The following is a 15,138-nucleotide window of genomic DNA, read 5'->3' as shown; positions in this document are numbered from 1 at the left end:
AGCGGGAGACCAACGATCAAAAAATGGCCCAGGACATTCCTATACGATCAGCGATACCCGACGGGGGGGGCGGTCGCTGATGCATGCCACACACAGCGATATCGCTGTGTGTGATGGGGCCTTAAGACCCTATTGCGCTCTGCTTTTCCAGTTTTCTCTACTCCCTTAAACACATTATATAACAACTTCTGCCACAAATTTGTGGAGGCAAAAAGGCACTAGGCAAATGAATAAATCCATAAAATCAATCATTTATTTATATAATTTCATAAAATATGTAACAAGGAAATCTCTCCAAAATGCCAGATACAAAGATTTTGGTGCACACAGAACATTTGCTACATCAAAAAAGACACTGCAATTTTATGTACATAGCGGTATGATCACAAATATATTCAGTATAAAGGCAATAAAAAATAATAATTAAATATTATATGCCACATGATCAAAACATCCGCACTCCTTGAAATCTAATTGCAGATATCTAGAAAAAAAGAGGGGAAAAAAAACCCCACCGCCATATCCTCAACAAGAGAATAGCTCCTCAGTAAAAAAAAAGTTTCACTTTGCTCCGTGCATAATATACATGCCATAGTGGCTAGCAGCAGAGGAAGCTAATCCTTAATTGGATCATGTAAAGTACATAGTGCTAAAAGTTAATTGCAACTTACATAGATGCAGCTTCTGTGACCCGTGCACCCGGCTACCCCGACAGCGCCGTTTCGCCGTGCTGGCTTCCTCAACAGGGGGCGTTGAGGGGGCTGTTGAGGAAGCCAGCACGGCGAAACGGCGCTGTCGGGGTAGCCAGGTGCACGGGTCGCAGAAGCTGCATCTAGAGATTTCCTTGTTACATATTTTATGAAATTATATAAATAAATGATTGATTTTATGGATTTATTCATTTGCCTAGTGCCTTTTTGTCTGCAATTTGTGGCAGAAGTTGTTATATAGTATTGATCTAAGGTGGCTATTATTGTCTTTTGGGACTATTTTGCTATCCCAAAAACACATTACGGAACTTAGTCTGAGATAATGAAAAAAAAAAAGTCTATACAAGTTTAGTATCACTGCGATCGTAGCAATTTGAAAAATCACGTTGCCAGGTCATTTTTACCACATAATAAATGTTGGGAAAAAAAACAATGGTTCAATTGTGTTTTCCATTCTGTTACACTTGGAATTTGTTTCAGTACATGATATGGTGACATGAAAGATGTCATTCAAAACTATGACTCGTCCCGCAAACAATTCATCTACGGTGACGGAAAAATTGTTTTTTTTCTTTATGTCTCTAAGGGCGCAGCAAGTCAGAAGTATAGCTGGAACCGCAGGGCGCGGACTGGCCGGCGACTCTCCAGACCTGTATACTTCTATGCAGATGTCACGCTCGGGTCGGGCGAGCCGCGGTGTACACTGCAGTAAAAGAAAAAAAGCAAAAATAAAAATAGTTTGATTCCTGACAAGTGATGAGCGAGCGAGCGGAGGTGTCAGGTGCGGAGCGTCCTGGGCGTGCTCGGATAGCACGTTCGAGTCTGCGCCGCTGCATGTCTCGTGGCTGTGATAGACGCAACACATACAGGGATTACCTAACAACCCCTGTACTGTGGCGGCTGTCTAACAGCCGTGAGACATGCTATCCGAGCACGACCAAGACGCTCGGTTAGCACGCAACACCTCAGCCGAGCAGCGCACTGCCCCTGAGGGTAGGTATACGGCTGCGGTGACACATGCTGCACATACAGGAGCCATCATTATAGGAAATGAAGCTTCTGCCTCTGACAGATAAGGTGGAGCCGTGCTGCAGCTCAGTATCTCCAGCACACACACACACACATGGCCGCGCTCATCCCCCCACCCTGACATCGTCAGGACACCGCTTGCCAACAATAGACTACTGAAATCACCGCGCATGCGCGGAGGTCCTCGCCGCCACCTCCACACAAAATGTGCTGCGCATGCGCGTTCTCCTTACGTCATTGTTGAGCGCACGCAGGTCTGAGTCGGTCGAGCACTGCTCGGTGTCCGCTTCGGTAATGTGCGGGAGACAAACGGGGCTGTTATATCCTTACTACATGGCGGAAACTGAGGCAGAACGTTACTGTGTGGCCCACTCCTATGGCATTCCGGAAGGGGGGATGGGCGTGTGGGGGCAGGTGAAGGCCATTGTGGTGGGGGGAGAGGGCTCCGTGTGTGTTTGAGAGCCAGGGTCGGACGTATCGCCTTTCCACACGGCTAATTTAACCCCTCAATGACGAAACAACTTTTTGTTGTGCTCTTTCTTGTGGTTTTCCGTTCCCATAACACTTTTTTTTCCATCCTCTGTAGCTGTATGAGATGAGACGTACGTTTCTTGCACGCTGAGCTGCCGCTTTTAAAGCTAGATGTTTTGATCACTTTTTATTTTTTTTTTTTTATCTGAGCGATTTCGGCCAACAAAAAACGATTTTTATTCTAATTTTTATTTTTTTCTATTTTGCCGTACGACGTTTACTGTATGGGTCAGAGTAGTTTAGATCCTGATAGATGAAACCTTCACAGATGCAGCAATAAAAAAAATGCTTTTATTGTGCAATTTCACAGATTTTTTTTTTTTTTTTTCCCTATTTGCCATGTTCACTATACGGGAAAACTGACCTGATGATTCTCCAGGCCAGAACGAGAATGCAGATAGCAAACATGTAAAGTGTTTTTATTATTATTTTTAACTGGAGGGGGGGGAAAATGCCATTTTTCCAAAGACCGTAAGGCTGTGTTCACACGTTGCAGGGTTTTTTCCGCTTTTTTACCAAATAAAATGCTTAAAAAAACGCTTAAAAGAAGCATCCCATTCATTTTAATGAATTCCGGACTTTCTGTGCATATTAATGCGTTGGTTTTTTTCCCGCGGGAAAACTGCATCGTGGAAAAAAGCGCAGCGTGCTCATTAATTTCGCGGAAAATTCCGCATTTCTTGCTATTTTCTGTTTCTGGGGACGCGTGGGAAAAAAACGCATAAAAAACGCGCATTTTCTGGGAAGGAGTCGGGTTTTCATGCAGAAATGTTCTGCGTACGTGTGCACATAGCCTAACTTTCAATTTTTGGGATCTGGGACTGGGCGACAATTTTTTGTTTTTACTGATACAATTTTGGGGTGCATACAATGTGTTGATCGCATCTTACTGCAGTGCTGCGGCAGCCCCCCAAAAAAGTAATTCTGGAATTTAAAATTTTTCTTATTTCATTATTTACCAAACAAATTATTTTATATTTTGATCAGACTTTTACGAACGCAGGGATACCAAATTTATTTTATTTTTAACGTGGCAAAGGGGGGGTGATTTGAACTTTTTTTTTTTTTTTCAGGATTTAAAAAAATATATTTTTACTGTATATTTAATATGGCCATTGGGGGACTGGAAGCTGCGATCGTCTGATCACTTGTGCTGTACGTAGCTGTGCATCAGCACCGCTATATATAAAAAATCACAATCCCCTTTGAACGCCGGTCTCAGGTTGGCTTTCAAAGGAGGATTGTGATGACAGGAGTGGGGGGGTGTTCAGCAGACCCCCGGCTGTTATGAGTAGATGAGCGAATATCTTCAGCTCCCTCCTTATTCAGAGCCAGTTTGTTGGGCTCTCCATGCAAGTGTTGTAACTGTCATGCAGCTGCGGCGCTGATCAGGAGCGATCCGGGTACCCGCAGCAGCTTATTCGGTAAGCGCTATAGCCGAATAAGGCTAGTTTCACATTTGCGATTTTGAGCGCAGCGACGGCCTGCGCACGGCCGCCGCTAAGCCCCGACCCCTGCTGCGCCTCCGCTGGTAGCTCTGCCTACCGGCGCATGACGCTGCATGCGTCCCCTATCTTTATCACTGGGGGCGCAGGTCATGCGCAGTATGCGTTTGGCGGCGCATGCGTCCTTTTCACGGTGCGCCGACCAGTGCCAAACGCAACCTGCTGCAGTTTGGTTGCGCTCGGCGCACCGTGAAAAGGACGCATGCGCCGCCAAACGCATACTGCGCACGGCCTGCGCCCCCAGTGATAAAGATAGGGGACGCATGCAGCGTCATGCGCCGGTAGGCGGAGCTACCGGTGGAGGCGCGGCATGGGGCGGGGCTTAGTGGCGGCCGTGCTCAAAAGCACAAATGTGAAACTAGCCTAAGGAAGGAGCCGAAGATATTTGCCCATCTCTCGTTATGACAATCCATCTGCACCTTGCAATCACATCACGGGTGCGCCATTGGGCGGGAGGAATGATGCGCCCCCCCTGCCAGCAGGTGTCAGAGATAGACAGTGGAAATTAATAGACTAACCACTTATTTGCTTACCCTGTGGATGTTAGAGGCACATGATCGCTGGTTAAATCAGCCCTCATGTGCCATGAAACGTGGGCTTGGCTTGCGAGCAGGCATACGACGTACCAGTATGTCATATGTCGGTAAAAGAGAACTCGCCCAGACCAATGTTATTCCATGGTGTCGTGATTTATTTATTTTTTTCTCGGACAGAGACTGCCCAAGGAGAGAAAAAAAAAAATCATTGCATGCCTGTGTTTGATCTGATATTCAAATCGCACTGGGCCATGCAAGTTTATGGATGCCTGGAAGACATCGGACTGCAGTCGGATGACATCTGCGTGCGGTCCCATCTGTGCACTGAGAGTATGAAGACATTTCTTTTTTCTCCATCTTCTCATTAGGGAGAATCTGAGCACAGTATGATCAGAGTGTCATTTGCACAATTGACCCGATTTCTTTCAGGTGACAAAAAAAACACCCCCATGTGTGCACATAGCCTGTGTGTACGTTACTTTCCCTTAGGATTTGTCTGCGGTTGCAGTGGTCGTCACCCAATGACATTTATGCTATTTTCATACTTGAGGTCACGTAACAACTCGGCCGCGTGTCTCAACAGAACATTGAGGCAAGAGGCAGAAAATCTAGTTTGCACATGACCACAAGTATGCAAAAAGCGTAAATGGTGTCCCATGAGGACTCCTGAGACCGAGGAGTGGAGCCAAATCCTAAGGATGTGTATGTTACACACCGCGAAGATTAAGCAAGCTGGGCAGCTTGTCAGAAATTAACTGGTGAACAACCCCATTAACTAGGGAGAAGGCGATTGATTTTATTTGCTAAAAAAAAAAAAATACAATTGTTTCTTTTCTTTTTTTTTTTTTTTTTGCTTTTCACTTTTTTTTTTTTGAGATTTTTAGTCCCATAGTGGACTAAGGGTGTGTGCACACTGCGGATTGTGCTGCGGTGCACAGTACCTTTTATATTCTATGGAAAACAAAAAACCGCAGTGCACATGGTGCGGATTTTCTGCGGTTTCAAAACCGCAGCATGTCACTTCTTTGTGCGGAATCCGCAGCGGTTTCACACCTGCTCCATTGTAGAGGTGTCAAACCGCAGGGCAAAACTGCAGGTTAATCTGCGGATTTTGCAAAATCCGCAACAGAATCCGCAGTGTGTGCACACACCCTTAAACTACAGGCTATGCTTCACAGGAGTAACAATATGGCAGTGACAGATGCCTTCAAGCAGGGGGGGGAATGACCAAGGGAGCCAAGATTGGACACCCAGGCTGGATCTGCAGCTTAAATACTGCAGTCATTGATTGATAGTGGCAATTGGGTTAACTGCAGCTATTATAGCTAGCTCCAATCATACGTTAACCCCATAACAGCAGCGATAAGCACACCACTTTTTCCGGCATCAGTTTTTCAAGAAGTTCAAGCTTCAACAGCCGCTCCTTTTGTCTGGTATTTAGTTAACATGAAGTGTTTTTATTTTAACATTCTTTGGTCATTCTCCTGAGCGTACATTACATCTGTTAAACACTTGGGGCCCGATTCAGAAGAGCTTTCACTCCAGAATTCTGGAAAAATGTAGATGCCGTTTAGGAGTTACGACCAAATTTTGCGATTTTTGGCGTCTTGACGACTGTTTTTCCAAGTTCGCCAAAATGGGCAGAGCTAGGGTGGGATGTGGGAGTGATGCCTCAGCTTGTCTTAGGCATGACGAGCTGTTCCTTTCCCCATAACAGAAATCTCCCTCCAGCACCTGACTAGCGTGCATCTCTTTGCGAATCAGCAGGGTCTAACTCCAGCAGATCGCTTCATCAAGATCAGTGTGAACAACGCCGATCTTGTTGAATCTAGCCCTTATTGTCTCTGGAATTCTGGAGGGTTTGAAAGACTTAGAAAAGCTTGATCAAGTGAAAAGCCATTTTCCCATACTACTAGGTTAATGCTTTATATTACTGTGTTAGGCCAGGTGCACACATTGAGTATTTGGTGAGTTTTTTACCCCAGTATTTGTAAGGCAAAACCAGGAGTGGAACCGTCAGAGGAAAAGCATAATGGAAACATGTCACCACTTCTGCATTTTTCACCCACTCCTGGTTTTGACTTACAAATACTGGGGTAAAAAACTCACCAAATACTGAATGTGTGCATGTGGCCTTAGAGCTTTTCCCACGCAGTGTGTTCATACCATTTGAGGCTGTCTAAATGGTTGGTCTATGCTTTCTGGTCCTGTTCTCTACAAAATGGAAATCGTCATCACTTCAGCAAGTGTTTAGTTGGGCCAGCCTGTCCTGCCATGTCTAGTGTGTGGAAGACTGGGCCAAGAAGAAGAGACCAGTAGGGGACTGAGTGGTGAAATATGAATTATAGGCTATGAGTCAGGGGATTTGTTTTAAGAATAATTTTCATTGCATAAAAACCCCCTTTAAGGTGAATTCACATATGGATTATTTTGTTGCAGAAAATTCTGCAACTGTTCCATTCTTCTGAAACAATCCCATTCAGATGAATTGGAACTGATTTTCCGTGGCAGAAATTTCTGAAGCAAAATCTGCTGTGTGGAAATTCACCCTTAATCCTCATTTAGATGTCCGTGAAACATGGTCTCAATATGGACTGACTGAGGGTCTCCTGACCCGAACTTGGCATCATAACATATATGAGGCTGTTGACTTAGAGTCTGAAGTCCCAGGGCCGGTCCACAATCTCTGACTGTGATGCACGGATGTCGAAATGAGGCTTAAAAGGCGTATTTCAGGATTGTAAAAAATTACTCTAAAGGCAGTATATAACAGTATAAAATACAAATAAATTGTGCCTGATAAATCTACTTTTTGGTGCTCCCCACATGTCTTATGCCATCTACCCAAGTGACCGCTGCTGCCAGTCATTGGTCTCGGTGATGTATAGGGCCTGAATGCAGCAACTGTGTGGGTAAATGGTGATAATGAAACTTGGCAAAACTTCAAATGGCAATATTTTTGCTTTTTCAAATATTCAAGCACCGTATGATTTCAGAAATGTTTGCCAATCCTCCTCATATAGTGGATAAAGCCTGTAAGGCCACCCCAAGAGGAGAATGTCATTAACCAAAGACAAAGTTGGTTTGCGATCTGATCCCTACTTTGTTTCCGTAATTCCTTTGTTACCCGTTTTGTGCCGTAACCACATTCCCAAACAACCTTTTGCCGTGAGATAAGCGTTTTCTTTTAAGACTTACATGTGATCGCTGTGTAGAATTAAACAGGCCATCGGGAGCAGAAGTGGATTTATCAGGTAATGTTTTTTTAAGTTATTGTAAGCCATGTACTGCCTATAGCCTAATTTGTTGGTGATCTCGGTAACCCTGTTTTAAAGAGAACTCAGAGATTTCCTGTTATTATGCCTCACGCTACTCCCCAGCACTTGGACTCTCCACTATTCAGACCTTTGCTACAATCAATCATCTCAGACAGATAACCTTGATAAAGGCTAAGTGGGCCAAAATGGTGGTTTTGAACCATGTCTCAGGTTTATTACTTCAATAAATACATATTACTTTCAGCAAGATTGCACTTTGTGCCAAAGGTTTAATTCAGTATTCTAAATCAGACGTTACGGAGCAATGATTCTCCAATTTCTACAAGATGAGCTTATGTGCTACTGAGTGAATGGAGGGTGAGGGAACAGATGATGGAAAGGGTTAGATTCTAAGGAAAATGTTGGAAGACAAACAGATTGAGTTGATGTGATGAGCCAGTCTTAAGTGAATTTTTTGGGGGCACCCTTAAAACTGTAGATACTGGGAATCAAGATTTTCTGGGGTCGTGCATTCCATAGAACTGGCGCAGCTTAAGAAAAGTCTTGGCGATGGGAGTGGGAGCTTCAGGTTATGAAGGATGCTAACTGTAGATCATTAGCAGAACAAAGAACGACAGGTAGGGTGGTAGACAGAGATGAGATAGGATGTAAGTGGGGCAGAGATATGAAGCGTCTTTTTGGATGACTGTGATGAGATTGATGTTTTCTTTAGCAGTTGGGTAACCAAAGCAATAACTGGTGAAGAATCGGCGTAGCGGCTGGACAGAAATATGACCATAGGAACCTGTCATTCATGTAGTCTTTGCTTTAGACAGCATGTTATACAGATAGCTCCATATATATTTGGACAGAGACAACATTTTTCTAATTTTGGTTCTAGACATTACCACAATGAATTTTAAACAAAACAATTCAGATGCAGTTGAAGTTCAGACTTTCAGCTTTCATTTGAGGGTATCCACATTAAAATTGAAGGGTTTAGGAGTTTCAGCTCTTTTAACATGTGCCACCCTGTTTTTAAAGGGACCAAAAGTAATTGGACAGATTAAATAATTGTAAATAAAATGTTCATTTCCAGTGCTTGGTTGAAAACTCTTTGTCGGCAATGACTGCCTGAAGTCTTGAACTCATGGACATCACCAGACGCTGTTTCCTCCTTTTTGATGCTCTGCCAGGCCTTCACTGCGGTGGTTTTCAGTTGCTGTTTGTTTGTGGGCCTTTCTGTCTGAAGTTTAGTCTTTAACAAGTGAAATGCATGCTCAATTGGGTTGAGATCAGGTGACTGACTTGGCCATTCAAGAATATTCCACTTCCTTGCTTTAATAAACTCAAGGGTTGCTTTGGCTTTGTTTTGGGTCATTGTCCATCTGTGGTATAAAGCGACAACCAATCAGTTTGGCTGGATCTGAGCACACAGTATGGCTCTGAATACCTCAGAATTCATTTGGCTGCTTCTGTCCTGTGTCACATCATCAATAAACACTAGTGACCCAGTGCCACTGGCAGCCATGCATGCCCAAGCCATAACACTGCCTCCGCCGTGTTTTACAGATGATGTGGTATGCTTTGGATCATGAGCTGTACCATGCCTTCACCATACTTTTCTCTTTCCATCATTCCGGTAGAGGTAGATCTTGGCTTCATCTGTCCAAAGAATGTTCTTCCAGACTGTGCTGGCTTTTTTTTACATGTTTTTCAGCAAAGTCCAGTCTAGCCTTTGGATTCTTGATGCTTATGAGTGGCTTGCACCGTGCAGTGAACCTTCTGTATTTACTTTCATGCAGTCTTCTCTTTATGGTAGATTTGGATATTGATACGCCTACCTCCTGGAGAGGGTTGTTCACTTGGTTGGCTGTTGTGAAGGGGTTTCTCTTCACCATGGAGATTATTCTGCGATCATCCACCACTGCTGTCTTCCGTGGGCGCCCAGGTCTTTTTGCATTGATGAGTTCACCAGTGCTTGCTTTCTTTCTCAGGATGTACCAAACTGTAGATTTTGCCACTCCTAATGTTGTAGCAATTTCTCGGATGGGTTTTTCTGTGTTTGCAGCTTAAGGATAGCTGCTTTCACCTGTATGGAGAGCTCCTTTGACCGAATGTTTCCTTCACAGCAAAAAACCTTCCAAATGCAAGCACCACACCTCAAATCAACTCCAGGCCTTTTATCTGCTTAATTGAGAATGGCATAACGAAGGGACTGCCCACACCTGTCCATGAAATGGCCTTGGAGTCAATTGTCCAATTACTTTTGGTCCCTTTAAAAACAGGGTGGCACATGTTAAGGAGCTGAAACTCCTAAACCCTTCATCCAATTTTAATGTGGATACCCTCAAATGAAAGCTGAAAGTCTGAACTTCATCTGCATCTGAATTGTTTTGTTTAAAATTCTTTGTGGTAATGTCTAGAACCAAAATTAGAAAAATGTTGTCTCTGTCCAAATATTTATGGACCTAACTGTAGATCAGAAGGATCTCAGCAGATTGATAGCTGACTAATTGTGTGGGAAAACATTCAGTATAACTTAATTCCAAGTTCTATGATTTGGAATCGAGGAGCAGTTGTGTTCAGAGACTGTCAGTTTTCATTGTAGGACAGCTGTGCAAAGATGGCTACTAGTGATGAGGGAGCGTGCTCGGATGTCGTGTTATCTGAGTATCTCAGGCGTGCTCGACTAATATGTTTGCGATTTAACAGCTGTTAGACAGCCACAATACAATTTCTAAATATCTAAATTCTAAACGGACTCCTAAACTGAAATGACTAAAACACAATTTATTCAGAATTCTTCCCAACAAACCTGTTGGAAATTGTCAGCTCATCCACTAGGAGAACGGATGTGCAGAGACATGGTGAAATACACGTATCATGGAAAAATTCATCATTATGGTCTTTTTGTAAAAACATATGTTTATTGGAAATGGTAAAAAGTCACAACTTCCATCACCAACAAATAACAAGCAAACATGTTTCAGTCTGTCTTTAGACATTGCAACTCTGAAGAGTGTGCCTGAAATGCATTAGCTTGTTGTCTCTGGTGATGGAAAATGTGACTTTTTACTTTCTCTAATAAAGAAACATTTTTATAAGACGACCCTGATGATGAATTTTTCCCATTATAACCTCTACAAAACTCTGGATTACTACTGCCTGTTCTACCAGCTTTCCTCTACCACTGTCTGGTGTAATCTGGCAGCAGATGAAAACACCAGAAGGAACCGTTAAAAGCAAATCTGTCCGCAGTTCTAACCGCCTGAAATCTGCAAAAAGCGCTAGGTGTATTTTATCTACATGTATACTAAGTGGATGGGCATGCTACTTGTATGACAGAGAAAAAGAAGTCTTAAACCCTCCATGACAGGCGCCATACATGTATGGCACAAGTCGGAAGTGGGTGTATGGAGCGGGCTCACAGGGTGCCAGTTGGGAGCTTCATCATTCTGTTTCTATACAGAATGTTTAATATTAGTTTTATTTTGCTAGGGTTAGATGCAGAGCCCATGTAACACTGTTTGCTCTACCGCCTAATGTAGTGGAGTTTGTAGTGTGGATTTGTCTCTGGCATGACAGTCACCATATTACAGCCACGATGGACGTGGTGATTTATGGGTTAATCCCTCTGCATATGCACAAAAAGTACTGGGTGGGGGGATGTTTAATTTTGGAGAATCCCTGCTGTGTATAACTAAACATGTGTGCCTCTTTTATATATCAACAGGAAAAAAAAGTATATTGAGTAAGAATGTCACTGACGGTGCGGCTAGAAGGTCTCCCGCCGATCGCAGACGCTATTCACATTCGACGTTTCTTTACTGGATTAAAGATTCGGGATGGAGGTGTTACTATTATTGGTGGGGTGTATGGAGAGGCTTACGTTACTTTTGAGGAAAGAATTTCCTCATGTTTAGCTCTAAACAGGTCGGGAAAATTCCTAATGAACAGTCCTATAAATATTTCGGCTTGGTGTAGTTCTCCGCAGACCTGCAGCTATTTGCGTATTATGTTTACACCCTTAAATGCCAAACTTTCTCATGTGAAAAGCTTTTTTACAGAATTGTACGTGGAAAATGTAATTTTCATGACAAGGTATAAAGTTAGGAGCGGCATAGCCTGTGTTAAATTTGGAAAAGGTGACGACGCCGAAAAGGCCTTGTTAGCATTTCAGGCGTCTGAAAATAAAAATTGTTGTAAGAGTCAAAATACATTTTCTGTATTGTCCATGTGGCCATCAAGTGAAATGGATTGGCTCTCCCACTCTGCAAAATGTGATTCGTCGAGGAAAAATCTGAAAAATTCAACTTGCAAGTGGTTACCAAAGTATGACCACCATTTGTTGTACATTCACGAGTTTTATGCACATCTGGTAAATGTAAGCCTCCATGCTGACAAATCCCTCATAAGGAAGTTTCTGCACAACCTTGTCGAGGACTCTCAGATCACATTTGTGTATGACAAAAATGGCAACAGACAGCGGGAATGTTTTGTGATGTTCGTAACCGAAAATGATTACGTACGAGCTCTCGAGTTGGACAAAGCGGTTTTCCGGGGTCGTCGTCTGCGAGTGCTGCCCGTCTCTAAAGCCAACATGATGGACTTAATCGAGAGCAAGAAAAACGTCGTCTTGGGGGATCCAGGTTCAGAGGACATTAAAAAGAAGTCTGGTGTTAAATTCTTATATTTAAGAAACTTTGCCGCTTGCGTGAATAAATATGACATTCTCAACTTTTTTTCTGGCTTTTCTCTGACTGAACAGGACATTTGTCTGTTATATGATGACAATGGGGACTGCCTTGGGGAAGCTATTGTCAAATTCTCAAAGAAAGAGGAAGCATCCGAAGCCGAGAAACTAAACCACAATAGGTTCCAGGACACGGAGATCCTGCTGAGATGCGTCTCGAAGAAGCAGCTGAAGGCTTTTGGCGTCTACTTTATCGTGGACCATTCTACAGCTAATCAAAAGTTGTCTACGTGTGAAGCTGATATAAGTGTCAGTGAGGCGGACGAATCGTCAGAGGTGACATGTGATGCTGGCAGTGACTCCCTAATAAGTGCTCACTTGGACTGAGGACATTCAGTTGTACAAAGACTATATCTGTATGGGACTTGCCGCTATTGCTGGCAGATTCTAATTTTGTTTTGATAGAGAATAACACAACTAAGCACTTGTCAGTTACCTAGAATCCATTATATAATCAAAACCGTGTCTTGTACGGTCAGGATCCAAAGAATTGTATTACAGCTCGTAAATCGAACACCTCTGGCCTTGTGCAGATATATGGGCTTGACATTTCAGTAAGGTTTTGATTGGATGCCACAGCCTAATTCTAACAAATATTTGCATCAAACAAAATTACTTTATTGCTACCATATTGTGTTACTTTATGTATAATTTGTATATCTGATTGCAAGAAATAAAAGTTTGTTGTTTTTTTTTAAATTTAAAGATAATTTTGAAATGGGAATAAATGCTGCTCATCAAGACTTGAAAATGTATTATTTTAATGGCTGGAAATGGGATTAAAATCCCCATTATGCATTAGATAACTGCCGATTGATCATTTGGCCCATACCCATCTCCCATGTACACAAGAGTGCTTCGCTGAGCTCTCTGGTGTTCTGATGAGAAAGCAGACGACCTTACCCAGCGGCTTACTTCCAAGAGAACAATGCAATCGGCGGTCTATAGGGATGATCGAATAGCTTTGGATAAGAGGTTATCCGAATAACTATAGCACTTACCGAATAGCTGCCTCGGTAACATGGATCGCTCCTGATAATCAGCTGTTTGGAGCCGCAGCTGCATGTGTCACGGCTGTGTGACAGTCACAACAAACAGGCTCTCCTTGCATGTGTTTTGACTGTCACACAGACTTGATAAGCACTTATCCAAAGCTATTCGATCAACCCTAGCGGTCTGAAATTGGACAGTCTCAGCCGGCCGACGACATCGGCCAACATTATAGTCTGTATATGGGGTCCTTTTAAGTTGACATTTTAGATAACCGACATGTATCTGCTTTAAAACTAGTGGAGTTCCTTCTTGATCTCCAGTAATAACTTAAATCAGTCAATAAACCAACAAGGTGCCAACTTGTATATTTTTTTGCTTGGAATTCAGTCAGTATTTATATCGCAGCTATCTGGTATATTATGTCCATATGAAATGTTGCGGTAACAGTAGTGTACTGTATAGAAGGGCAGGGGCTACTTTGTTATTCCACAGAGCATGTATATATTGTTAACGTTTTAATGTAACCTACCTTTTGGAACGGTCAAGATGAATCACACAACATGCCTGACCCTTCTTTTGTCTTGTGTGTATCTCCAGGGTATGGTTGGGAGGTTCCCCGTGCACAGTCGAGGGTAGGCCAGTCTTTACAAAATCTCGAAGTTCAACATGTTACCAGCTAATGTGTATGGGTATATAAAGTGCACATTAGGTTGAGCAATTTTGAGACGTCAAGGTTGATATGCATCCTTCAAGGGCTGTTTGCAGCTTTAAAATGCAATGTTTGAAACGTAAGCGAAGAACGTATGTACCTGTGTTTTTAACTACTTTTTGCCTTCTATCAGAATACAGAGCAACAAAACTGTCCCCTGAGGACTATAGGCAAATATGTTCGAAAAGTCGCTGACACAGTCTGCTGACAGTGAGGTTTGTTTCATAGGTTTGACATTTATGGACCGCAGTGTCTCGACTAGTCATAGATCCCCCTACCTGAACTCAACAGCCTCCTAGTCGTATAGGCTAGGTTCACATTGCATTAGGGGCATCCATTTAACGGATGCGTTAAACGGATGCGCTAACGCAGATGTCATTTTTTTTTTTACATCTTTTGTGCACCTACTGCTAACGCATGGTAGCATTTTGCTACCATGCGTTAGCCATACAGGTCTGTGCACAGCGAATGTGTCCGTTCGCTGTGCGTTAGACCAGACATACCCAAAAACGCTCTAGACCACGTTCTCGGGTGCGTCACAAGTAACGCATCATCGCTAACGCATGCTGAATTAGGCACGTGTTAGGATGCATTACTAACATTGCGGCCAATGGGTGCGTTAATGCGACCGTTACATAGCGTTAGTGCCGCTGTGTAACGGATGCGTTAAACGCAGGGCACTAACGCAATGTGAACCCACCCTAAGTGTCCGTTGAGTTCGACTTAAGAGAGCCACAGTTAGTCCAAACTCGAACCTTGAATGTCAAATGGTTGAAGCTGGCCTAGAAGATGCTGTAATTCAGGAAGCTGGGTCAGTCAATGACGGATCATTCTGCTCTTATGCCGCATAATAACACTAGGGGGAAGGCTTTGGGCATCTCAGATTGAGCCATGTCTACTGTATTTTCAATAAACTTGTATTTTATTAAAACTGCAATTGTCTGTGAATTACTACTTTACCAGCATTTTGATTTTTCTACACGCCAGTTTTTTTTTTTGGTTTTTTTTTTATTGCACTGATGGAGTGGTGCTTGGTGCTTTAAATGTAAATCCTGTCTTGATACTGGCCTTCCAATGCTTTCACTGCTGCTCTAGTCGGTCTGAAAAGTAAC

The 15,138-nt window shown here is 43.0% G+C and overlaps 1 protein-coding gene across 1 annotated transcript; it reads left to right on the top strand.

Annotated features, from left to right (window-relative positions):
• The first annotated feature begins 1,966 nt into the window (after positions 1–1,966).
• Positions 1,967–13,067, top strand: LOC141053144 (RNA-binding protein 12B-like). Its single transcript, XM_073550493.1, has 2 exons — positions 1,967–2,030; positions 11,305–13,067. Exon 2 carries the CDS (start codon positions 11,329–11,331, stop codon positions 12,649–12,651), a length of 1,323 nt encoding a protein of 440 aa, XP_073406594.1. The 5' UTR covers positions 1,967–2,030; positions 11,305–11,328; the 3' UTR covers positions 12,652–13,067.
• Positions 13,068–15,138: the final 2,071 nt, after the last annotated feature.

Source organism: Dendrobates tinctorius, unplaced genomic scaffold, assembly GCF_039654945.1.
Source record: "Dendrobates tinctorius isolate UK_male_01 unplaced genomic scaffold, ASM3965494v1 ptg000165l, whole genome shotgun sequence".
In the NCBI taxonomy this organism is placed as follows: domain Eukaryota; kingdom Metazoa; phylum Chordata; class Amphibia; order Anura; family Dendrobatidae; genus Dendrobates; species Dendrobates tinctorius.
The sequence above is the reverse complement of the archived record's forward strand: the minus strand, read 5'-3'. Positions and strand labels throughout refer to the sequence as shown.